Source organism: Carassius auratus, unplaced genomic scaffold (genome assembly GCF_003368295.1).
Source record: "Carassius auratus strain Wakin unplaced genomic scaffold, ASM336829v1 scaf_tig00039876, whole genome shotgun sequence".
Taxonomy (NCBI): domain Eukaryota; kingdom Metazoa; phylum Chordata; class Actinopteri; order Cypriniformes; family Cyprinidae; genus Carassius; species Carassius auratus.
Genome location: NW_020526546.1, coordinates 59,501 through 85,000, shown reverse-complemented (window position 1 = coordinate 85,000; position 25,500 = coordinate 59,501). Strand labels below are relative to the sequence as shown.

Below are 25,500 nucleotides of genomic sequence, written 5' to 3'. Positions count from 1 at the left end.
CTGTAAGCTATAATGGTGATGACAGAATGAATGGTAAATAGTAAGGTCTCATATCCGCGGCTATAACATAAATGAAGCCTACCGACCGCCGCGGTGATGTCTTTTGCCCTGTTTGAATCAGTTGGAAATGTCGGTCTAAATGCTGCGGGGATAGTTTGTTGCGTGTATGTTTCTCCTTTTTTTCGTCTTTTCCCAGATACTGACACAATAAGGTGATGTCGGCGTAAATGAGTTGACATGTTTCAAGTATTCCCGCTGGTGTTTTTTTTTTTTTTTTTTTTCGCTGGTGTACCCTATTGTCATGTAGCAGATGCGACATACAGTTGTTTTTTTATCCACCACTCTCTTGCCATCACCATTATAGCTTAAAGGGAATCCAAAGTGCACCCAAACACCAGACCTGTTGGTTATTGGAGGATCTTCTATTTCTGGTCTGTTAAACGCATTGGCTATTTTGCAACGAGCCTTCAGCGCGTACTGAGTGAGCGAGCACCTGACTGAGTAGCCTAACATAAACATATAAGTTGGTGTTTTTTTCTTCTTCGGGAGTGTCAGGGGCGTTGCCGGTTACGTCGTTTGGGTTATTGGGCTACCTTGTCGAACGCATATCATTATATTTCTTTTTTTTTTTTTTTTTTATATATAAGTAATTAGTCCAACGAACCGTTCGGTATACATAATGCGTACCGCGTACCGAACCGAAGGCCTCGTACCGAACGGTTCAATACGAATACGCATATCGTTACACCCCTAATATATATATATATATATATATATATGGGTGCAGGAAACTATAGTTCCTTTATGTAAGTGAGGATTGCACTTTGATCTGACCAAGTTTTACTTAAATGTTTTTTTGTTTAATCGCTAATGCAAACTTTCTACACTACAGACTGAACAAAATTAAGCATTGCATTGTAATTGGTTGACCTAAATTGCTATAATATAATTGTGTACTTAAATTTAGAAGCTGAGAGCTAATCATTACATACCTTATCTGACATTAATCAAGATTCATTTTTTCTGACACTGTGTAACACAGAGTTCTTGTCATAATTGATAAAAAAAAAAATCAAAAATATAGCAAATAAACTGTGATAATCAGAAATTTTTTTGAAGGTGTCTGAATAAATTTTGGTTTGACTGTAAGAGACGCATCTAAAGTGCACATTACAATGGGAACAGTAATGTGTCTTGCCAGACCATTGAAAATGCATCTTAATATCAGGTAGAAATGGAGTCTAAATGAGATTAGCATTTGTGTGTTTCTTACCCCCATTGAGTGTGAGAGCTGTTCAGCAGTTAGACTGAGATTATAGTGATGCACTTCCAGTCGTCTGCACTGACTTTGGAGAACTTGTTGCTCAATGCTTTGCTCTAAGGTCAAAAAGAAAGAGAGAGGGAGCGGTAAGACTCCTCAGGTCATCTTTTTATATTCAAGAAACCCCTGGCATCACATACACCAGCACACAACAACTTTGCAAGGATTTGCAGAACTACTGTACTGTTGATCAGAACTATAATATCCATCATGCAACAGTACTGATAGGGACCCAATCTGCTCAACACACATTTTACCTTCTACATACTCTTGATAAGCTTCAAAGATGGCTTCAATGCCCTGCCAACCAGATGTAGTGGGCTCGTCCTCCTCTGTGTCATCTGCCTCATCCTCAACCTTTTCCTCAGACTCCTGGCGGGAAGGCTGTGGGGGGCAGTGCTGTCCATTGGGCTGCAATGAAGGAGGGTGTGGGTGGGGTTTGGACCGGCTTGGCGTGCTCTGGAGCTCAGGAATATTATAATGCACAGATGAATCTACTGTGTGTTTTTGTTCTGACATGACCAAGGCACCACCTGATAGAGGAAAAGACGTGTTGATACTATTATCTGCTCTTTACACTAAGCCCCACACATTTAAATTTGCCTTACAAGACATAAATTTGTGTTGGCAGTGTGAGAACATAAACACCCTACAATGATAAAAATCCACCCACTCCTTTTTTTAATCCCAATTTCACAATCACTAGGCAATCCTGGATGGCCATAGTTTCCACCTTGAGATACTTTTTCTCCGCGCCTGAGCAGCTGTTAAGTCATCAATGCCTCGTAAGCTATCCCAGGTGCTCTGTGTTTAAATGTAAGACTAAACATGAGTCTTCATTTTTCCCAACATCTGAGCCACTGTGGAATACTTATACTTATTTATGTGCATTACCTTTAAATATATATGTCTGCACAAATCATTTCACTCCAGACTGCTTTTTGAATGTAGTAAAATTGCTTAGCTAACATTTTAACCGTATTTGTATGCATACAGTATCTAAATATTGCAACTGATCAGTGCCGCGCTTGTGAGACCTTCTCGCCATTGTGCTGTTTCAGTGTGTTTGGCTTCCCAAAAAAATGGCTGTACATCTGTTCTCTTGCTCATTTCATGTCTCTCAGTCATGTTGCTTCTACCAACTGTTTATTGTTGTAGGTATGCAAAGCAGAAAGAAGTATATGCTACGCCCTCTTCTGAAGACAGGGTGGGAATATGCAGCTCATTTGCATTTAAAGTGATACCCACAAACACTGCTCTTTTGTAGACATGCCTAAAAAATGACCTTTTCCAGATGTTATAATAAATTATCTGTGTGGTATTTTGAGCTGGAACGTCACAGACACATTCTGTGGACAACCAAAACCAATATAACATCTTGTAAAAAGGGGAAAACTAGGTGCTCTTTAAGTAAATATGTCTTTATTTTTAATGTCTTAAAATATAAATATCTGACAATTTGCGGTATGTCACACACATATATAACATGTCACATATATAACATTTTTGAATGTAGTAAAATTGCTTAGCTAACATTTTAACCATATGGCTGTTTGTGTTCATTCAGATGCAGTTAAATTAAGCTTTTTCAGACTTCTTGTATTTTGCTGTTAAATCTGATATCTCAGATGCATGTCTGTGTGCACATAGAGCACATTTTGTGTGACATATGTAGCTGCAGATTGATTTGTTCAAATCTAACTTTCCTTCTCTCCTGCAACAACATCTCTTCTCTGATTATATATACACTGCAGCAAAGGCCACTCAAATCGCAGCAAAAGCAAAAGAGATCAATCCAATCAATTCCCAATAAACCAAATGTCCCACCCTATATTTTTTCTTGTTCAAGACGTCATTTCACTCAGATATGTCACAAAAAGAAAGAAAAGACTATCAAAAATTTTCATTTTTGATGGTGACTTTAGGTTAGTGGTTAAGTATGTAAGCAAAGAAATAACAGAATCTTAAAGAGAATTTCAACTGCTACCTTTACTCTTCTTCATGGCTTTTTGGGTGGACTGCAGTACTGATTCATGGAACTGCTGGGCAAACTCCTCAGCAATGAAATTCTCCCATGGTTTGGTCTTTCCATTGACATTAACAGAACTTTCTTTAGTGAATGGGGGCTGTCGCACACTGTTCAGCAGATCAGAGCTCTTGTCTGTGATGCTGTCTTTGGCTCGACATTTGTCCGGTAATGCAGCAGTCAAGGAAGAGTCTTTCAGTCTTAAGGGATCTGAGAGCGATCTGTGCAGATCCAAGTGAGAGAAGGGTTCCACTTGGGGTTGAGGCACAGATAAAGAGGGGGAGGGACTGGGGGGGCGTCCATTCAGCAGTTCTGGAGACTGAGATGACAGGTCTGCAAAATAAATAAATAAATAACTTACAGTAATCAAATGTTTGCAAGTTAGTGTATTCATCAACATAGCAAAACATCAAACAGGCTCTCGACCAGAGTGGACTTTAGGGATTTTGAAGCTATCATGAGAAGTATTTTGTACATCCCTGACAGTGTAACACTGAACAGTAAAATACTCATTACATGCTTTGGTAATAAATTGAGAAAAAAAGACAGTGATGAACATCTGGAGCTGTCAGCTGCTTTCACACACTGAAAACACTCCACACTATGTACACACACAACACAAGTCACTGCATGGACACAAACACACACACAAACACACACACACACACACACACACACACACACGCACACACACACACACAGTGTGAACTGACCCGAGCATAGGGCTGCAGGGCTCCAGCACAGAGGGTGAGGGCTGTGTCTGATGCTGTCTAGAGTAACGCTCTTTTGTTTTATGGCCTTCAACAACTCATCAACCCTCTCATTATCTAAAAACACAGGAAGAGAAAGAGAGCAAGACAGACAGACATATATTACTTAGGGCTGGGCAAGTTAATGTGTTATTATTGCATTAATTGATTAATGCCGATAATTATTTTATCGCGTTAATACAATTTTTTTTTTTTTTTACTATGAAATTCCGTTGCTCACTGGCTCTGAATACACATACAGACAAACTTTGTGGTTTATTATTTTGAGTTGTATGGGATGCAGTAACACACGGCCCTCTCACAATATATTGCTTTACACATCTATCGCTTTTGCCCATCAAGTGTTATCCTGTGCCACACTCTGCTGCGATGCATACCGTGATTGTGCTGGTCTCTAATAGGAATACACAATTGCTACACAAACTATAAAATATTTTCTATAAAAACATTTAATGTCCTGATAGTGACAAATAGCTAGTTGTATATTTAATTTAATTACATTAATGTTTTAAGTTACGATGTACAATCAATATTTTAACTGCTAATTTGTAAAAGGAATACTGCTGTAAAAAAATAAAAAATAAAATAAAAATAAAAAATGTAATCTTGCCCAGCACTAATATTAATGTGCCAGCTTCCAGTGAAAATATCTTCGTTTGCCACCAATAGATCTGAGGTGAGAGCAACACTGCTTTACACTTGGTCCACATCAAATCATCTACCACCCCCTGCCAGTCCTGCTTCAAACTGTATTATATGACTGAAGTAGGGCTCCAAAATTAATCTAATTTCTAATTGCTATTACAATTATGGATGCTACAATTATGTAATCGTTCAAATCGGCAATTAATTGTTGTTAAAAGTTTTTAAAAGTCCACTTATGTTATTCTACATGCTTAAGATGTTTTATACATACATACATATACAGTACAGACCAAAAGTTTGGACACACCTTCTCATTCAAAGAGTTTTCCTTATTTTCATGACTATGAAAAATTGTAGATTCACACTGAAGGCATCAAAACTATAAATTAACACATCACCTTTATTTATATAGTGCTTTAAACAAAATACATTGCGCCAAAGCACTGAACAACATTCATTTGGAAAACAGTGTCTCAATAATGCAAAATGATAGTTAAAGGCAGTTCATCATTGAATTCAGTTATGTCATCTCTGTTCAGTTGAAATAGTGTCTGTTTTAATTTGCAATCAAGTCAACGATATCGCTGTAGATGAAGTGACCCCAACTAAGCAAGCCAGAGGCGACAGCGGCAAGGAACCGAAACTCCATCGGTGACAGAATGGAGAAAAAAACCTTGGGAGAAACCAGGCTCAGTTGGGGGGCCAGTTCTCCTCTGACCAGACGAAACCAGTAGTTCAATTCCAGGCTGCAGCAAAGTCAGATTGTGCAGAAGAATCATCTGTTTCCTGTGGTCTTGTCCTGGTGCTCCTCTGAGACAAGGTCTTTACAGGGGATCTGTATCTGGGGCTCTAGTTGTCCTGGTCTCCGCTGTCTTTCAGGGATGTAGAGGTCCTTTCTAGGTGCTGATCCACCATCTGGTCTGGATACGTACTGGATCCGGGTGACTGCAGTGACCCTCTGATCTGGACACAGACTGGATCTCGTGGCCACGGTGACCTCGGAACAAGAGAGAAACAGACAAATATTAGCGTAGATGCCATTCTTCTAATGATGTAGAAAGTACGGTGTTATGTGAAGTGTTCCGGTTCCAGTTTACCTAATTAATGCAGCCTAAAAATCCTTTAACGGATTTGGATATTAAAAGCATATTAGTATGTTATGTGTATGCCAGGTTAAAGAGATGGGTCTTTAATCTAGATTTAAACTGCAAGAGTGTGTCTGCCTCCCGAACAATGTTAGGTAGGTTATTACAGAGTTAAGGCGCCAAATAGAAAAAGGATCTGCCGCCCGCAGTTGATTTTGATATTCTAGGTATTATCAAATTGCCTGAGTTTTGAGAACGTAGCGGACGTAGAGGATTATAATGTAAAAGGAGCTCACTCAAATACTGAGGTGCTAAACCTTTCAGGGCTTTATAAGTAATAAGCAATATTTTAAAATCTATACGATGTTTGATAGGGAGCCAGTGCAGTATGGACAGGACCGGGCTAATATGGTCATACTTCCTGGTTCTAGTAAGAACTCTTGCTGCTGCATTTTGGACTAGCTGTAGTTTGTTTACCAAGCGTGCAGAACAACCACCCAATAAAGCATTACAGTAGTCTAACCTTGAAGTCATAAATGCATGGATTAACATTTCTGCATTTGACATTGAGAGCATAGGCCGTAATTTAGATATATTTTTGAGATGGAAAAATGCAGTTTTACAAATGCTAGAAACGTGGCTTTCTAAGGAAAGATTGCGATCAAGTAGCACACCTAGGTTCCTAACTGATGACGAAGAATTGACAGAGCAACCATCAAGTCTTAGACAGTGTTCTAGGTTATTACAAGTAGAGTTTTTAGGCCCTATGATTAACACCTCTGTTTTTTCTGAATTTAGCAGTAAGAAATTACTCGTCATCCAATTTTTTATATCGACTATGCATTCCATTAGTTTTTCAAATTGGTGTGTTTCACCGGGCTGCGAGGAAATATAGAGCTGCGTATCATCAGCATAACAGTGAAAGCTAACACCATGTTTCCTGATGATATCTCCCAAGGGTAACATATAAAGCGTGAAGAGTAGCGGCCCTAGAACTGAGCCTTGAGGTACTCCATACTGCACTTGTGATCGATATGACACATCTTCATTCACTGCTACGAACTGATGGCGGTCATATAAGTACGATTTAAACCATGCTAATGCACTTCCACTGATGCCAACAAAGTGTTCAAGTCTATGCAAAAGAATGTTGTGGTCAATTGTGTCAAACGCAGCACTAAGATCCAATAAAACTAATAGAGAGATACACCCACGATCAGATGATAAGAGCAGATCATTTGTAACTCTAAGGAGAGCAGTTTCAGTACTATGATACGGTCTAAATCCTGACTGGAAATCCTCACATATACCATTTTTCTCTAAGAAGGAATCTAATTGTGAGGATACCACCTTTTCTAGAATCTTGGACAGAAAAGGGAGATTCGAGATTGGTCTATAATTAACTAGTTCTCTGGGGTCAAGTTGTGGCTTTTTTATGAGAGGCTTAATAACAGCCAGTTTGAAGGTTTTGGGGACATGTCCTAATAACAATGAGGAATTAATAATAGTCAGAAGAGGACCTATGACTTCTGGAAGCACCTCTTTTAAGAGCTTAGATGGTATAGGGTCTAACATACATGTTGTAAGTTTAGATGATTTAACAAGTTTATACAATTCTTCCTCTCCTATAGTAGAGAATGAGTGGAACTGTTCCTCAGGGGGTCTATAGTGCACTGTCTGATGCGAAACTGTAGCTGACGGCTGAATGGTTGCAATTTTATCTCTAATAGTATCGATTTTAGAAGTAAAGTAGTTCATAAAGTCATTACTGCTGTGGTGTTGGGAAATGTCAACACTTGTTGAGGCTTTATTTTTCGTTAATTTAGCCACTGTATTGAATAAATACCTGGGGTTATGTTTGTTTTCTTCTAAAAGAGAAGAAAAATAATCAGATCTAGCAGTTTTTAATGCTTTTCTGTAGGATATGCTACTTTCCCGCCAAGCAATACGAAATACCTCTAGTTTTGTTTTCCTCCAGCTGCGCTCCATTTTTCGGGCTGCTCTCTTTAGGGTGCGAGTATGCTCATTATACCATGGTGTCAAACTGTTTTCCTTAACCTTTCTTAAGCGTAAAGGAGCAACTGTATTTAAAGTGCTAGAAAAGAGAGAGTCCATAGTTTCTGTTACATCATCAAGTTGTTTTGAGGTTTTGGATATGCTAAGGAATTCGGATACATCAGGAAGATAACTTAAAAAGCAGTCTTTTGTGGTAGAAGTGATGGCTCTTCGATACTTGTAACAAGAAGTAGAATTTACAATTTTGGCTATATGAAGTTTACACAGAACTAAATAATGATCTGAGATATCATCACTTGGCTGAATAATTTCAACACTATCAACATCAATTCCATGTGACAGTATTAAATCTAGAGTATGATTTCGACAATGAGTAGGTCCTGAAACGTGTTGTCTAACACCAATAGAGTTCAGAATGTCTATAAATGCTGATCCCAATACATCTTTTTCATTATCGACATGGATATTAAAATCACCAACTATTAAGACTTTATCTGCAGCCAGAACTAACTCGGATGTAAAATCACCAAACTCTTTAATAAAGTCTGTATGGTGCCCTGGTGGCCTGTATACAGTAGCTAGTACAAACATAACAGGGGATTTATCATTAACATTGGTTTCTCTGGATAATGTTATATGAAGCACCATTACTTCAAACGAGTTATACTTGAAGCCTGCCCTCTGAGAAATCCTGAAAACGTTATTATAAATTGAAGCAACACCTCCCCCTTTGCCTTTTAGACGCGGCTCGTGTTTATAACAATAATCTTGGGGGGTGGACTCATTTAAAATAATGTAATCATCAGGTTTTAGCCAGGTTTCTGTCAAGCAGAGCACATCTATATTATGATCAGTTATCATATTATTTACAAAAAGTGTTTTCGTAGAAATGGATCTGATATTCAATAAGCCAATCTTTATCATTTGTTTATCCATATTGCATTTGTTTTTTATTTGTTGAACCTCAATTAAATTGTTAACCTTAACTTGGTTTGGACGTTTTTTGTATTTTCTAGTTCGTGGAACAGACACAGTCTCTATAGTGTGATATCTAGGTGAAAGAGTCTCTATGTGCTGAGAATTAACTGACCTCTGTGACGGGAGACAGCTAGCAGACGGTCGGTTTAGCCAGTCTGTCTGCTTCCTGACCTGGGCCCCAGTTAGTCAAGTATAAACACTAAGACTATTTGCCATATTTCTAGACAGAAGAGTGGCGCCACCCCAGGAGGGATGAAGACCATCTCTTTTAAACAGGTCAGGTCTGCCCCAAAAGCTCGTCCAATTGTCTATATAACCTATGTTATTCTGTGGGCACCACTTAGACATCCAGCCATTGAGTGATGACAATCTGCTATGCATCTCATCACCACGGTAAGCAGGGAGGGGGCCAGAGCATATTACAGTGTCTGACATCGTGCTTGCAAGTTCACACACCTCTTTAAAGTTATTTTTAGTGATCTCCGACTGGCGAAGTCGAACATCATTAGCACCGGCATGAATAACAATCTTACTGTATTTACGTTTAGCATTAGCCAGCACTTTTAAATTTGCCAAGATGTCAGGCGCTCTGGCTCCCGGTAAACATTTGACTATGGTGGCTGGTGTCTCTATATTCACGTTCCGTACAATAGAATCGCCAATAACTAGAGCACTTTCATCAGGTTTCTCAGTGGGTGCATCACTGAGTGGGGAGAACCTGTTTAATGTTTTGATCGGAACAGAAGAGCGGTGTTTTGACCCACGACTACGCTGCCTCACCGTCACCCAGTTGCCCTGCTGCAGGGGCTCTGCTGGAACCGGACAATGTACAGGAATCCCTGAGCTAGACGCATCCAAAGCCATATCTAGAGCCCTAACATTCTTACTGTCCTCAATTAAAGTTTGGGTGCGTGTCTCTAATTCTGAAATCTTCTCTGTCAGCCTAACTGTTTCCCTGCATTTATCACATGTGAATCCCTCATCAGCGACAGAGATAGATAAACTGTACATGTGGCAAGAGGTGCAAATAACAATTGTAGGAGAAGCCATTACTCACCGTGCTTGATGAAATATTCTTACTGCGGTTGTTTGATGAACTTGTGGAAAACTGCAGCGTGAGAGAGGAGAGGAGAGGAGAAAAGAAAACGCTAATGACAAGCTAACGAGTGCTAACGCTTTGCAGGTGTGCTGCAGTCACGGAAGAGTGAACGATCAAAGTTAATCTGATAAGATTGATCGGTAATATCAGAAATATGGTGTGAATTAAGTTATATTTTAAAATTAAAAAAACAAACAAACAGACAGTGATAGTAAGAAAGATTATAGAGAAAAAATATAAAATAAAAACAGCTACATGGAGCTATGATTAGCTACAGAAGGCCAACAGGAAGTATTCTCTAATTCCAACACATGTGGAATTGTATATGGAATTATATACATAACAAAAAAGTGTGAAACAACTAAAAATATGTCATATTCTAGGTTCTTTAAAGTAGCCACCTTTTGCTTTGATTACTGCTTTGCACACTCTTGGCATTCTCTTGATGAGCTTCAAGAGGTAGTCACCTGAAATGGTCTTCCAACAGTCTTGAAGGAGTTCCCCGAGAGATGCTTAGCATTTGTTGGCCCTTTTGCCTTCAGTCTGCGGTCCAGCTCACCCCTAAACCATCTCGACTGGGTTCAGGTCCGGTGACTGAGGAGGCCAGGTCATCTGGCGCAGCACCCCATCACTCTCCTTCTTGGTTAAATAGCCCTTACACAGCCTGGAGGTGTGTTTGGGGTCATTATCCTGTTGAAAAATAAATGATGGTCCAACTAAACGCAAACCGGATGGAATAGCATGCCGCTGCAAGATGCTGTGGTAGCCATGCTGGTTCAGTATGCCTTCAATTTTGAATAAATCCCCAACAATGTCACCAGCAAAGCACCCCCACACCATCACACCTCCTCCTCCATGCATCACAGTGGGAACCATGCATGTAGAGTCCATCCGTTCACCTTTTCTGCATCACACAAAGACACAGTGGTTGGAACCAAAGATCTCAAATTTGGACTCATCAGTCCAAAGCATAGATTTCCACTGGTCTAATGTCCATTCCTTGTGTTCTTTAGCCCAAACAAGTCTCTTCTGCTTGTTGCCTTTCTTTAGCAGTGGTTTCCTACCAGATATTCTACCATGAAGGCCTGATTCACACAGTCTCCTCTTAACAGTTGTTCTAGAGATGTGTCTGCTGCTAGAACTCTGTGTGCCATTGACCTGGTCTCTAATCTGAGCTGCTGTTAACCTGCGATTTCTGAGGCTGGTGACTCGGATGAACTTATCCTCTACAGCAGAGGTGACTCTTGGTCTTCCTTTCCTGGGGCGGTCCGCATGTGAGCCAGTCTCTTTGTAGCGCTTGATGGTTTTTATGACTGCACTTGTGGACACTTTCAAATTTTTCCCAATTTTTCGGACTGACTGACCTTCATAAAGTAATGATGGCCACTCGTTTTCCTGTACTTAGCTGCTTTTTTCTTGCCATAATATAAATTCTAACAGTCTATTCAGTAGGAATATCAGCTGTGTATCCACCTGATTTCTGCACAACACAACTGATGGTCTCAACCCCATTTATAAGGCAAGAAATCACACTTATTAAACCTGACAGGGCACACCTGTGAAGTGAAAACTATTTCAGGTGACTACCTCTTGAAGCTCATCAAGAGAATGCCAAGAGTGTGCAAAGCAGTAATCAAAGCAAAAGGTGGCTACTTTGAAAAACCTACAATATGACATATTTTCAGTTGTTTCACACTTTTTTGTTATGTATATAATTCCATATATAATCCCACATGTGTTAATTCATAGTTTTGATGCCTTCAGTGTGACTCGACAATTTTCATAGTCATGAAAATAAAGAAAACTCTTTGAATAAGAAGGTGTGTCCAAACTTTTGGTCTGTACTGTATACCGTATTTTTTGGACTATAAGACGCACCTGAGTATAAGTCGCATCAGTCCAAAATACGTCATATTGAGAAAAAAAACATATAGAAGTCGCACTGGACTAAGAGAAAACATTACCATCTACAGCCGCAAGAGGGCGCTATATACTGCTCAGTGTAGACTACAGGAGCACTGAGCAGTATAGAGCGCCCTCTCGCGGCTGTAGACGGTAATGTTTTCTCTTGGTTCATGTCTTTTAGTTAATTTCTCTTGGTTCATGTCAAATTAACTTTGATAAATAAGCCGCACCTGACTATAAGTCGCAGGACCAGCCAAACTATGAAAAAAAGTGTGACTTATGATATATATATATATATATATATATATATATATATATATATATATATATATATATATATATATATATATATATATTTGCCTATTTTTAAGAAGAAACCAATCCAATGTATAGTTGACATTTGAGGCTTAATACCATAGAAAAGCAATACAGGTTATTCAATTAGAGTGTTTTCAGTTTGTTTATTTTCATGTAAAAATACGGCATGCAATTGCATCTAACAATGGTATAAAACATAATTAAATGTAAATTTTGATCATCGTAATTAATAATCACAATTACAATTTTAAAGGAATAATCATCATGATTTTTTTATCATAATCGCGTAGCCCTACTTTGAAGTAAACTCTAGTGTGGAAATGTCCAGAAAAAGAGAAAAACAAACAAAAAAACTAACTGGGGCATCATTATGAACACAACAGACACCACAAGTAGTACCTTTTCTCTGTTGCTGAGTGACGTGGTTGAGGCTGAAGATGGTGAGGAAGCGTTTCTTTTCCTCTAGCTCAGGGCTGTTGTTCATGTCCTCTGGGGTGAAGTGGGTTATTAGGGGGGCAGGAGTAGTCTGCTTGGTCTGAACACCTGGTGGGGAACGACTTCTTTCTCTCAGCATGCGCCTCCTCTTCCTCCTCTTCACCTCCATCATCTCCTCCCGACGGGCCAAAGTAGTCAGGTCAAACATCTGTAGAAACTCCACCTTCTGCAGGAAGAGAGCGTTTTTCTCAATAATTACTGATTTACTGGGACATGGTCATTAGAGTTATAGAAGAAATCATCAAGAATCTACATAAAGCAACACAATTTACCTCTGCGGAATCATCTAATTTGAGTGGTGGCTGTTCTGTGACCCTCCTGAGATAAGCTCGCACCTCTTCCTCGTCACTCTCATCATAAGAGTCGTCCAGCTCATAGTAACAACCTAAAAAAGATATCACTGAATACTCCACAGCTCTTAGAAATGACCTACAAATAATGTAAGCTTGACAAATTGGCTAAAAATATTACGAATAAAGTCCAACGTATATTCCTTTTTTTAGCATCAAACACTTAGCCTATGAAAATATATTCCAATTGATAATGTGCTCAAACCCACTACACACTAGATGAGGTCAATCAAAATATCAGTTTTGCTGATCAATCGACAGTGATAGTTAATTGCTGAAACTATTGGCAGAGATCCATGCTGATAGTTTTCAGGGTTGCATCCATTGCTGGAGCAGCCGAGAAGGCTCTGCTGTCATTATACAGTGCAAGGGGGCCTCTAGAGGTGGAAATCACTGACCTCAACTTGTTTGTTTTATCACATGGCTGAGCAGATGTGGATTTAAATGCAGCCGACAGAAAATCCTACCATGCCACAGATCGAAATTTACATTGTTTTCCACTAGAATAGATTTGTCCCAGATTGCTGTCAATGTACATGACTTCACCACAGGATCTAAAATTGAGCATTTTCAGTCAAACTTGTCTTTCTGTGGCTCTAATTAAGTCTGCATGCTTGATATAAATAGGGTGACCATACAGGCCAGGTGATATATATCTAACATATATGTTAAATGTGTAATATTATAACATATATAATATGTTATGTTATATATCTGTAAGTGTTCCTGTAGCTCAATTGGTAGAGCACTGCTTTATCAAGCGCAAGGTAGGGGGTTCGATTCCCTGGGAACACAGGATAGGTAAAAATTGATAGCCTGAATGCACTGTAAGTCGCTTTGGATAAAAGCGTCTGCTAATGCATAAATGTAATTTTTTATTTATTTCATATATATATATATATATATATATATATATTATTACATATTAAATATATATATATATATATATATATATATATATATATATATATATATATATATATATATATATATATATATATATATAATTTTCAGAGACCAGTTTCTTGTCTCATTCAAATTGGTTGTCATAGTATCAACACTAATTTGTGGAGATTCAGGGCATTGTCAGTTCCACAAATCTGAATACATTATTTGTAAATTGACTGTTAAGATAAACATTTATAATATATAACACATTTTATAAGCTGTAATATCATTGTGATGCCTGTATAGCCCTATGTAACAATCCCTAGTAGCCAAGACATCGCACATAATTTGCAAGTGGGCTAACTAATCAGGAGATTGCTTGTTATTTTATCAATAAATGATGATGGGCAAAATAGACTAATAGTGTAATTATTCGTACTCGATTGCCCCGCAGATGGCTGCTTCAGTGCTTGGCTCTCCAGTATTTGTGCTGTTTTTGTTAATTTTTCCTGTTTTTTGTTTAACAAACACGATCAGTTTCACCAGGGATGTACTGCTGAACATTCGGCAGAACACACCACAAGATCTTTTACCGGATTTAAATTATTCAGACGTTTTACTGAACGTTGTTATCGGAGGAGCGGTGGCTCTGATCAAGCGCTTCAGGACGCGCAGACGGGGGAAGCGAGCGGGAGCGCTCGTCAGACTCAGGAAGCGCGGATTTCGAACGCCGTTGCCTAGCATCCATCTTGCAAATCTCCGCTCTCTACCCAACAAAACAGATGAACTGCTTCTGCTCTCTCGGACAAATAAGGATTTCTCTCACTCTGCTGCTCTATGTTTCACGGAAACCTGGCTGAATGACGCCATACCGGACAGCGCGCTCCATCTGCCGGGCTTTCAGCTGTTCAGAGCGGATCGCGAATCAGAATCAACTGGGAAATCGCGCGGCGGCGGGTCATGCTTTTACATCAATGAACGGTGGTGTACAGATGTAACTGTGTTAAATAATATGTGCTGTCCTGATTTAGAAATGCAGTTTGTCAACTGCAAGCCGTTCTATTCGCCGCAGGAGTTTCATTCGTTCATTCTGGTCAGTGTTTACATCCCTCCGCAAGCGCATGTGAGCTAAACTTTACAGAAACTTGCTGATCAGATCACAGACACAGAACAACAACACCCGGACTCTGTTTTAATCATTCTTGGGGACTTTAACAAAGCCAATCTCTCCTGTGAACTGCCAAAATACAGACAGCATGTTACATGTTCCACCAGAGACAGTAATATATTGGATCACTGTTACACCACAATAAAGGATGCAATAAAGGATGCATATCACTTTGTTCCACGAGCAGCTTTGGGGCATTCTGATCACTGTCTGGTTCATCTTATACCGTCCTACAAGCAAAAACTTAAATCTGCTAAACCTGTAGTAAGGACTGTGAAGTGATGGACCAGCAGAACAGAGCAGGATTTACAATCTTGTTTTGACCTCACTGAGTGTTTTTGAAGCTGCTACCACCGATCTGGATGAACTCACAGATACCGTAACATCCTATATTAGTTTCTGTGAGGATATATGCATTCCTACCAGGACTTATTTAACATTCAACAATGATAAGCCCTGGTTTACAGTAAACCTCAGACATCTCCGTCAGGCCAAAGAGGATGCCTACAGAAATGGGGACAGGGTCTTGTACAATCAGGCCAGGAACACACTGAACAAAGAGATCAGAGCGGCTAAAAAGACCTACGCTAAAAAGTTGGAAGACCAGTTTACTTCCAACGACTCAACTTCAGTGTGGAGAGGTCTAAGAGCCATCACGAACTACAAGACACCATCCCCTTGCACTGAGGCTAATCAACGACTTGCTAACGACCTGAATGAGTTTTATTGCAGATTTGAAACCCCCATCACCCATTCTGACCATCTCCCTACACAACCATTAACACATCCTGCAATCCCACCCTCCACACCTCCTGCTCTTCAAATCTATGAAGATGATGTGCGCCAGGTCTTCAAGAAGAACAAAAGAAGAAAAGCACCAGGCCCAGATGGTGTTACACCAACCTGTCTGAAAATCTGTGCTGACCAGCTGGCCCCCATCTTTTCACAGATCTTCAACAGATCCCTGGAGTTGTGTGAAGTGCCTTCCTGCTTCAAACGCTCCACCATCATCCCCATCCCAAAGAAACCCAAGATAGCACAACTTAACGACTACAGACCTGTGGCTCTAACGTCTGTCGTCATGAAGTCATTTGAAAAACTGGTTCTGGCTTATCTGAAGGACAACACTGGACCCTTACTGGACCCCCTCCAGTTTGCTTACCGAGCAAACAGGTCCGTGGATGATGCAATCAACATGGGATTGCACTTCATCCTGCAACATCTGGACAAAACAGGGACTTATGTGAGGATCCTATTTGTGGACTTTAGTTCGGCATTCAACACCATCATCCCAACAGCCCTTCAGACCAAACTGACCCAGCTCTCTGTTCCTAGCTCTATCTGTCAGTGGATCACCAGCTTTCTGACAGATAGGAAACAGTTAGTGAGACTGGGGAAATTCACATCAAACAGCTGCTCCACCAACACTGGTGCCCCTCAGGGATGTGTTCTCTCCCCTCTGCTCTTCTCCCTGTACACCAACGACTGCACCTCTAAAGACCCCTCTGTCAAGCTCCTAAAGTTTGCAGACGACAGTCATCGGCCTCATCCAGGACGGTGATGAGTCTGCCTACCCTCCATCCTAGAACATTCCTGCATCTCACTCAATCCTATTCCATTATCATTTATAGCACAATTGTTTATACACTTATTTATTTGTCAATTTGTAAATCTCTTTTTTTTTTTTCTGTGTGTTGTTGTCTCTGTGTACTGGAAGCTTATGTCACTAAAACAAATTCCTTGTATGCGTAAGCATACTTGGCAATAAAGCTCTTTCTGATTCTGATTCTGATTCTGATTCAGTGGTTCCTAACCTTTTTCAACTCGCGGCCCACACAACCAAACACATATGTTTGCGCAGCCCACTGCAAAAAGAAATTAACTGACCACTCTATTGTTGGGTTAATAACTTAGCACTCAGAAGCTAGATTGTTAACTGTATTTATAAAAAAAAATAATAATAATAAAAAAATAAAAATAAATAAATAAATAAACTATCGCAATTTCTCAATTCAATTTTAACACACAGATATGCTTTACAGTCATAAATACATTCAGGGAGAATTTGAAACATTTTTCCAATAGAAAACCAATTAGAGCTTTATCAAAAAGTTGTAACGTCTCTAGAACAGTCATAAGTCACTATAATCACTATAGTAAAGGTGTAACAAAATTTATAGACTTACGTCAAAAAAATAAATATAAATAAATAAATCCCGTGTCCAGTGACTTCTTTTCTTTTTTGCCATGCATTATTCATAGAGCTCATTAACTGTAGCGGTGCCTCAGGTGTTGAAATAGATTTGTGATACATTATATAGGTTCACACGTACTCCGTTTGCAGTGCGTATACAGTATGTGTAAGCGGTGTAGAAGCAGCAGTATCATACAGCAGCGAGAGCGCGTAATTGTAACACGAAAGCACATTAAAATAATGCATGAGCGTGAATCTCTCTGTTCGCACGCAGATTTCCTTTGCTCTGTCACAAAACCAGGCGTGCTTGCTCAGATATATGCTGCTCTCGCCCAGAGAGAGTGTGCACTCTTAAAACGTGTCTCCTCTCTCTTAAACTGCGTTATGTGCACTCACCACTCTCTCTATGCTCGTGTGCTAGACATTAATTATTTTAGCTCGTTTTAATTTCTAGTCTTTTACGTGCAGTGTGAACACTCTGATCCGTTAACATGGGCTCGGAAAAAAGATGCTTCACAGACTGTGTGAACCTTGAGTTAGGCATATGCCCAGTCTGTTCTGTTCTCACGCTAGGCGCATTGCAGTTTGATTGGATCATCGAATAGCATACTGTGGGAGGTCAGGGCCATTGAAAACCGTGCTATAAAGCGATTTAGAAAACGTGCACGCTCAATTCATGATTTTATGATTTCTATTAATCACACAGCTCTAGAATGGACTGGAAATGAACAGAAAATAACTTGGACTGGCACTGCTCAGCAAAACAGGAAATCTCAAACTCATACATACAAATTCATGGACAACACTATTTTTTGTATGGACCCGACCAAAAAAAAAGTTTTAAATCTTTAGCTTGGGGACATGCAAAATAAGTAAAAATTATCTGCTGAACTACACCTTTACATCCATTTTTCTTTTCAGTCTCTTTTGTAGCAGAAATGAGTCGAACAGACAAATTAAAGAGTCTATCAGAGCTGTGTGCATTGAAACATGAGCTGAATTCCTCAGGAAGTCATAAATAAGTTCTAGTGCCACAAGAACCAAGCAGATTACCACCCAACTTGTTCACACAACAGCTTTCAACATGAACACCACTAGAGCATATATTTACAATTTCAATTCGAAGAAGAGATTGTCAAATTTGTTGTTCATAATTGAAATGCAACGCTGGACATCACATGGAAACCCATGAGAGTACTGCACAAGTCCCATTGACTTCCCCCCCCACACCTAGCAGAACCAGACTGAAATTCCTAAGGGGGGGAAGGGCTTTAAACCTCTGTCTTCACAGAACATCCCTTTGCCAGAGAATGGCAAAGAAACTGCTTCTTGTACATAGATATGGACCAGAATGAACTCAAAAAAGACTTCTAAATGAATCGTTCCATTGCTTAACTCCATATTCATTTATGTGTAACCCACACATTTGACTATCATGTATAATCACTTATTGTGTATGTCTTTTGATAACTATAGGATACATAGTCATGTCTAGTATTGACATAATCGAATTTTCTTGCTTGATATTGTCCTGACAATCATTTATTTGTAAAATATATCATAATTGTGTTATAGGAATCATGTCCAAAATTAGATCCTGTGAGGCAAGAACCACTTGCTTGGTAAGATAAACAAATGATTTATGACCCCAGACCCAAGACCATATCTGATTGGTCAAGGCAACATTTGAGGGGTGGCCAACAAGGAAGTTTAAATACGTTGGACACGATTAAATTTGGCTTTTAGTCTAGCATTGCTTGTGCTATCAGTCATGCCTTGCTTTTAGTCTGCTTTTAGTTCTAGCATTGCTCGTGCTATCAGTCATGCCTGCTCTTAGCTTCTAGCTTGTAGCTTTGCTACCTAGCTTTAGCTTGTAGCATCTAGCCATGCGGTTAGTCATCATTGTTCTTTGAGCGCGGTTCCAGCGTGCCTGCCTGCTGCTACTATGCCACAATGAGAAGGAACACAACCTAGTCTCGTCAAACTTTATTTCTTTTCTTTTCCATTTGAGAGTTTCATGTTCTGAGTTAAGTTTTGTAACGTCGACCTCATCTGCGCGTTTGAACTCCAACCAGCCACACAACTCCAGCTTCAGCCAATGCCCAAGCACGGGCTCCCCAAGACGTCACTTCAGCCACTACTGAACTTCCAGCCAATCAGCGACACCGGGATACCCCTTTCAACGGGAGTCCCTTTCACAGCAAACGAAGGCAACATATTCCCAGATATTTGTTGTGCTGGTGTATCTAATATAATTTTAACCCCATTGAGGAACTCAGTGCGAGCGCTAATTACGTGATTGATGGTTGTTCGTGTCTATGCAATTTAACGTATTGCTGTAAACTTGGGATTCCATATTTCCATTCTCTTAAACTCATCTTTCCCTAACTTTCGATCTTCCTGCAACTTGTGTGAATGTGTGTGTGCGTGCGTTTATGTGTTAGATTAGTTTATATGTCTTAGATTTATCTAATAAAGCCTTATTCATATTGAACAGAGAAGTATCTTGTGTTTTGTGCTTACAAGTTAATGTCTTAAACTACTGATCTTGTTACTGTGCTAATTAATAGTGTTTCACTATAGTTTGGATATTAGTATCCAGCGCAGATTTGATGTTAAACGGCTAGTTCACTGAATCGCAGGCGCGTCTCCGTGAACAGCCGTGAAACAGTGATTCTGTTCAAATTCCCTTTAAAATCTTAAATGATTCCCTTTGAGCTAAATTGACCTGTTTCCCTTACACTTTATTTTGCCCTGTTATCCATCTCTCTCATGACTTTAATACTCAAGATTTAACAAAACTATACTTTCTAAATTGCCTACATGTCAAAATGAGTGCATCACTTCAATATTTTTATAGAAAAATCCTAATTCTGAACATGAGTCATGTTTTTCCCTTACAAAAATGTACCATGCTTTTATTATATAAAAGTACATTAACCGTGTTTTATTTATTTGCAAATGGATTACCATTTGTGTTTGTTTTTAAATAAATAAATTTGTAAAATGATTTTTCATTTGTGGCATAGTTTAACAATAGTAACCTTTGTATCTGGATTTATAGCAAAATATTAAAACATAAATTTTCGTAAGGGTTGTGTAGTTGTCTGTCGTAGCTTCCCCTAAACCTATAATAAAATCTCATTATTTTTTCAGCTAAATTACTACTGTAACATTACAATAGATAATAATGATGTCGTTTATACAGTATTTTGAGTGAGTGTGATCAATGTGTTGTTGCTCCTTGACTAAGTGAACAAATACAAAACTACAATAGCATCTTTACAGACGAAACTGACCTGCACTGCAAACCCTGAACAGTAGTTTTGCTTCTCTGCTCCAGCTGTGCACTACAGTCCAGTCTCGGTCTCTCTCTCTCTTGCACTGATTACTCTTGAGTCTGATCCAAACCGTTCGGCGGAGGCGCGGAGAGCGTGCGTGCCCAACCATTGCCAGTCACAACTAACCGATCTATGATTTATTAGAGATGTAATTATCGAATGGCGGATTCAGAAATTATCGCTTTGGTACATTCGGCAGGCAATTATACAATAATAATATTAAAATAGCGGGACAAATCGTCTGCCAGGCCACCGGGAATTGTCCCGGTTCTCCCGATGTCCAGTCCGCAACTGTTTTCCAAAGGACACGCAGAACAGGGCCGTGCACAGATCTTTTGAGGGGCATGTGCTGAAACTGAACCCCCCCCCCCCTTATTTATATCAAGATTATTTAGTAAGCCTGCATAAAAGGAAGAAATGGTCACATCTTCATGACAAATTCAATAACACAAAATAATAGTCTCAAAAGCTTTAGATTTATTCACGATTAATAACAACCATAATAATAATATTAGATAATTATATAATATAGATAAACAGGGTTTTAAGTGCTTCTTTGAACTTAACAGCAACCTTATGTGAGCCATGTATCTGGCAAAAAATTGATACTGTGGTGGACCAGGGATGTTGGTCTCTTGAAGGTCTCTTATTCACTACACTTTCCCTAAAATAAGCCAGCAATGAAAAATATAAATAAAAATAGTGAAAAGTACAGTTGCAGTGAAAAGCATTTCTGAAGGATCACGTGACACTGAAGAGCACTGAACTGGAGTAATGATGCTGAAAATTCAGCTTTGATCACAAAAATAAATTACATTTTAAAATATTCAAATAGAAAACATTTATTTAAAATTGTAAAAATATTACACAATATTACTGATTTTGCTGTATTTTGGATCAAATAAATGAAGCCTTGGAATGAATCATGAATTACATTCTGCATAATAAAATGTAAAGATTTCAGTGATCTTCTGTAATTTTTTTTTTTTTAGTTACTACTACATTACAGTAGTAAAACCATGTTTTACTACATTTTATACATGTGAGGACGAGCGGAGAGTATACCATCAAATGATTAGCCTAAATGTTAATAAATTAAGTGTATCAGCAATCATAAATTTCTTAGAAATATATGTTATGTAGGTGACGAGGATCACTCGTCGATTTGTGTAAGTTCCAGTACGAAACAGTGCGGGGGCGCACCTGTTATGATTTCCCGATGGTAAAAACAAATTATATGTTGTTGTATTACTTATAAATATATCGTTTTTGACCAGCGAATGTGTGCAAATGTGATTTTTTTTTTTTCTGTCCGTCATTAAAACCGCGACGGCGCCTGCCGCTGCCGGCATCACATTACATTTTCATCTAGGTTACAAACTAGTTTTTTTTTTAGCTATATAGTTTTTCCTGTGGTAAAATGCATTTGGCCAAAATAGCATTTTATAAAAGATGAAATGCAACTGTATGCACAGGCTATTTAAGTGTTGGCTATATATTGGCTATGACTAGATGGCAAATGCTAGCCCTCTCTCTCAGGCGACGTCCCACATGTCTCAGTCAGTGAGTCAGTCGGACATCAAATAAATAAAATATGAGCCTTTATAGACATAGTGTTTAGTAGTACTTATTCAAACAACAAGATATTTATTTACCCTTCGCAAAACTTTGTTCAGCTCAGCTGGTGTCTACTGTGCGGTTGCTGTGGAACTTCAGTTGATTCAAATATTTAGCAAATGAAAGTTCTTAAAACGAGCTTGTGTAAATCTTATTCGATCCTCAAGCGGTCAGTAAGCTGATACCTCCACCCCCTTTCACACTGCCATTCCGGCAAATACAGGGGTAAAGTGTTCCTGTAATTGTTCCCTGGTCGCTAGATTTGGCACTTTCACACTGCCATTGATGACCTGGTATATGTGCGTGCTTTCACACACAACCCTTTTTTTTTTTTATTTATTTTTTTTTTTTTTTTTAATTAAACTTCAAAAAAACACAGTCAAAGTACAGTTACAGCAACAATAATACACACGAAAACATAAAACACAAACAGAATATAAAGAAAGAATACGCTTTCAAAATACACATATAGCCAGGGGGTGGGCTAAACATTACATAAATATATTAAAGGATTTACAAATGGAAACTGTCTTAATTGCTTTCTTATTAAGTGAATAGAAAATCGTCTTCACATAAATTCGAATTTCTTTTTCAAGAACCAAAAATAAAGGATTGGTTTTACTGTACTTACATTTGTGGATATGAAATTTCGCAAAAATTAAAATACAATTTATAATGTAATACTCTTTGGTTTTATTTGAAGGGATATTAGTAAAACCAAATAAAACGTTTTCTAAGCACAAAAGAAAAGTGGGGTCAATGTTATCAATTATAAATCTAGACAAATCTTTCCAAAATATTTTAACATAATAGCAATGCCAAAATAAATGAAACAAAGATTCAGTACTCATATTACAAAAAGAACAATTCAAATCAATGTCATTTTTAAATTTAACAAGAAAATTATTTACTGGGTAATATCTATGTAAAATTTTAAAAGATACTTCCTTTACTTTATTTACCAATATGTATTTGTTTGGCAAGGTCCAAATGTCCTTCCATATTAAACCTTTAACTAATCTGTTCCAATAAAATATACAGTTAGGAGAAGAAACCATATCTTTTTGAAGTAAGGAGCGAACAGTTTTGTTAACACTAATATTTTTAGGGCCAAAACAAAGTTTTCCAATATGAGTATCAAATAAATCAAAGGTAGAGGGGGGTGTAATACTGTTCTGGGTATTAGCTCTGAATAATGCCAAAACTCCTGTCGGAATTGCATCCATGACAATAGAAAACTCCTTTGGTGTTACTGGAATTCCATGGACAGCTAAAAACTCAGAATAAGTGAGTAACATGCCTTCTTGATTTAATAATTGACTGACTCGTATTATGCCTGCTGAAAACCAATTTTCAAAAAATAAAGATTTATTTTTATATAATATATTGTAATTGTTCCAAATCAGGTACCTATGGGGAGAAAATTTATGCTTATATAATAGAGACCAAGCCAGCAACATTTGTTTGAATTCATTTGAAAGCAGGATAAGCTTAAAGGAATTTTATCAATTTTGTTACTGCAAATCAAGAGAAATCTAAGACCACCTAGTTTGGAAAAAAACAAAATTAGGTATAAAATTCCACAGAGAATTTGGATTTAGAGTGAAATGTCTGATCCAGTTAATTTTAAATGTATTATTTAGAGTGCAGAAATCAAGAAAGTTCAATCCTCCCGATTCATATGTATTCATTATTGTAGATTTTCTAATGTAATGCATTTATTTCTCCATAGAAAATTAAACAAAGCAGTATCAACATCTTTATACATTTTCTTAGAGACACTAAGTGAAGTGGCCGCATAAACTAATCTTGACAGTCCCTCTGCTTTACACAACAAAACTCTACCTTTTAGGGATAAATCCCTCAAAAGCCAATGATTCAGTTTTGCCTTAGTCCTCTGAAGAATAGATTCAAAATTAATCTTACACCTAGATTTCTGATCCTTCGTGATAACAATCCCCAAGTATGTTACATAATCCTTTACTGGAATATTAGCAATTGTTTGTAAGTCACAGTCTTTAATAGATAACAATTCACATTTATTAATGTTTAAACAAAGGCCAGAGGCTTTAGAAAAGGCCTCTATTACTTCAAGAGCAATTGGGACCTGATAATGATTTTTCAAGAATAGTGCAGTGTCATCTGCTAGTTGGGATATGATAATATTTCTACCAGCTACAGATATACCTTTTAAGTGGCTTGATCTAACATAAATATTCAGTAGTTGAACACAAAAAAGAAAAAGGTATGGGGAAATGGGACAGCCTTGTCTGACACCACGTTTTAAATCAAATCTAGAGGAAGAACCTCCTTTAAGTTTAATAGAACTGTTTGCATTCGTATACATTGTTTGTACAGCTTTACAGAAGAACTCTCCAAACCCAAATGTTTTTAATGACCTAAAAATAAAAGCATGCTCTAAAGTGTCTTAGGCTTTATAAAAGTCTAAGAAAAGAATAAATCCTTTGTCCATACATAAATTAGAGTAGTCCAGCAAGTCTAAAATTAGCCTTATATTATTTGAGATATGCCTTTTCTTTAAGAAGCCAGATTGGGCCTCATCTATAAGGGGGTCTATAATTGACTTTATTCTATTTGCAAAGATCAGGGCAAAAATCTTATAATCGTTGTTTAATAGCGAAATAGGTCTCCAATTGTCCAAAAGTAACAGATCTTTTTTTGATTTAGGAATCAGTGTTATTAATCCTTGAGTTAATGTAGGTGGAAGAACTTGATTTTCTATACTTTCCATATAAACTTCTTTAAGAAAGGGAGCGATAAGATCAGAAAACGTTTGGTAGAACTCGACTGTGAGGCCATCAACCCCAGGAGATTTATTAACCTTAATATGTGAAATAGCACATAAGACCTCTTCAATAGTAATTGAGCTTTCACAAAGTTCTTTTTGCAGAGGGCCGATGGTCTCACAACCGAGCCCAGAGATAGAGTTAAAAAATTCAGAAGCAGACTACTCAGAAAATTTGGATGAATATAATCTACTATAAAATTCTGTACAAAATTGTGATATTTTAGCATGATCATCTGTTACAACCCCATCTATTTTAAGTTGTTCAACCATGTTATTTTTAAAGTGACATTTCTCTAAACCAAAAAAATATGCAGAGTTTTGTTCTCCCTTTTCCATCCACTGCTTCCGTGATCTAATGAAAGCTCCTTCTGCCTTATTTTTGTATAATTTGTCCAATTCCAATTGTAGGGTTGCTAACTCTGCTTGTTCATCTTCATTTGGACATGATAATGAGGAGAGACCAGCTAATTTTGAT

The 25,500-nt window shown here is 38.2% G+C and overlaps 1 protein-coding gene across 1 annotated transcript in view; it reads right to left on the bottom strand.

Moving 5' to 3' along the window:
• LOC113084272 (genetic suppressor element 1-like) overlaps nucleotides 1–25,500 on the bottom strand; it is a gene marked incomplete at its 5' end in the record, with an annotated part of 73,798 nt that overhangs the window by 7,870 nt on the left and 40,428 nt on the right. Inside the window, 6 exons of the mRNA XM_026254809.1 lie at nucleotides 1,274–1,377; nucleotides 1,579–1,854; nucleotides 3,309–3,680; nucleotides 4,061–4,174; nucleotides 12,563–12,824; nucleotides 12,931–13,043. Coding sequence (XP_026110594.1) covers nucleotides 1,274–1,377; nucleotides 1,579–1,854; nucleotides 3,309–3,680; nucleotides 4,061–4,174; nucleotides 12,563–12,824; nucleotides 12,931–13,043 — 1,241 coding nt within the window. The remainder of the gene's footprint in view (nucleotides 1–1,273; nucleotides 1,378–1,578; nucleotides 1,855–3,308; nucleotides 3,681–4,060; nucleotides 4,175–12,562; nucleotides 12,825–12,930; nucleotides 13,044–25,500) is intronic.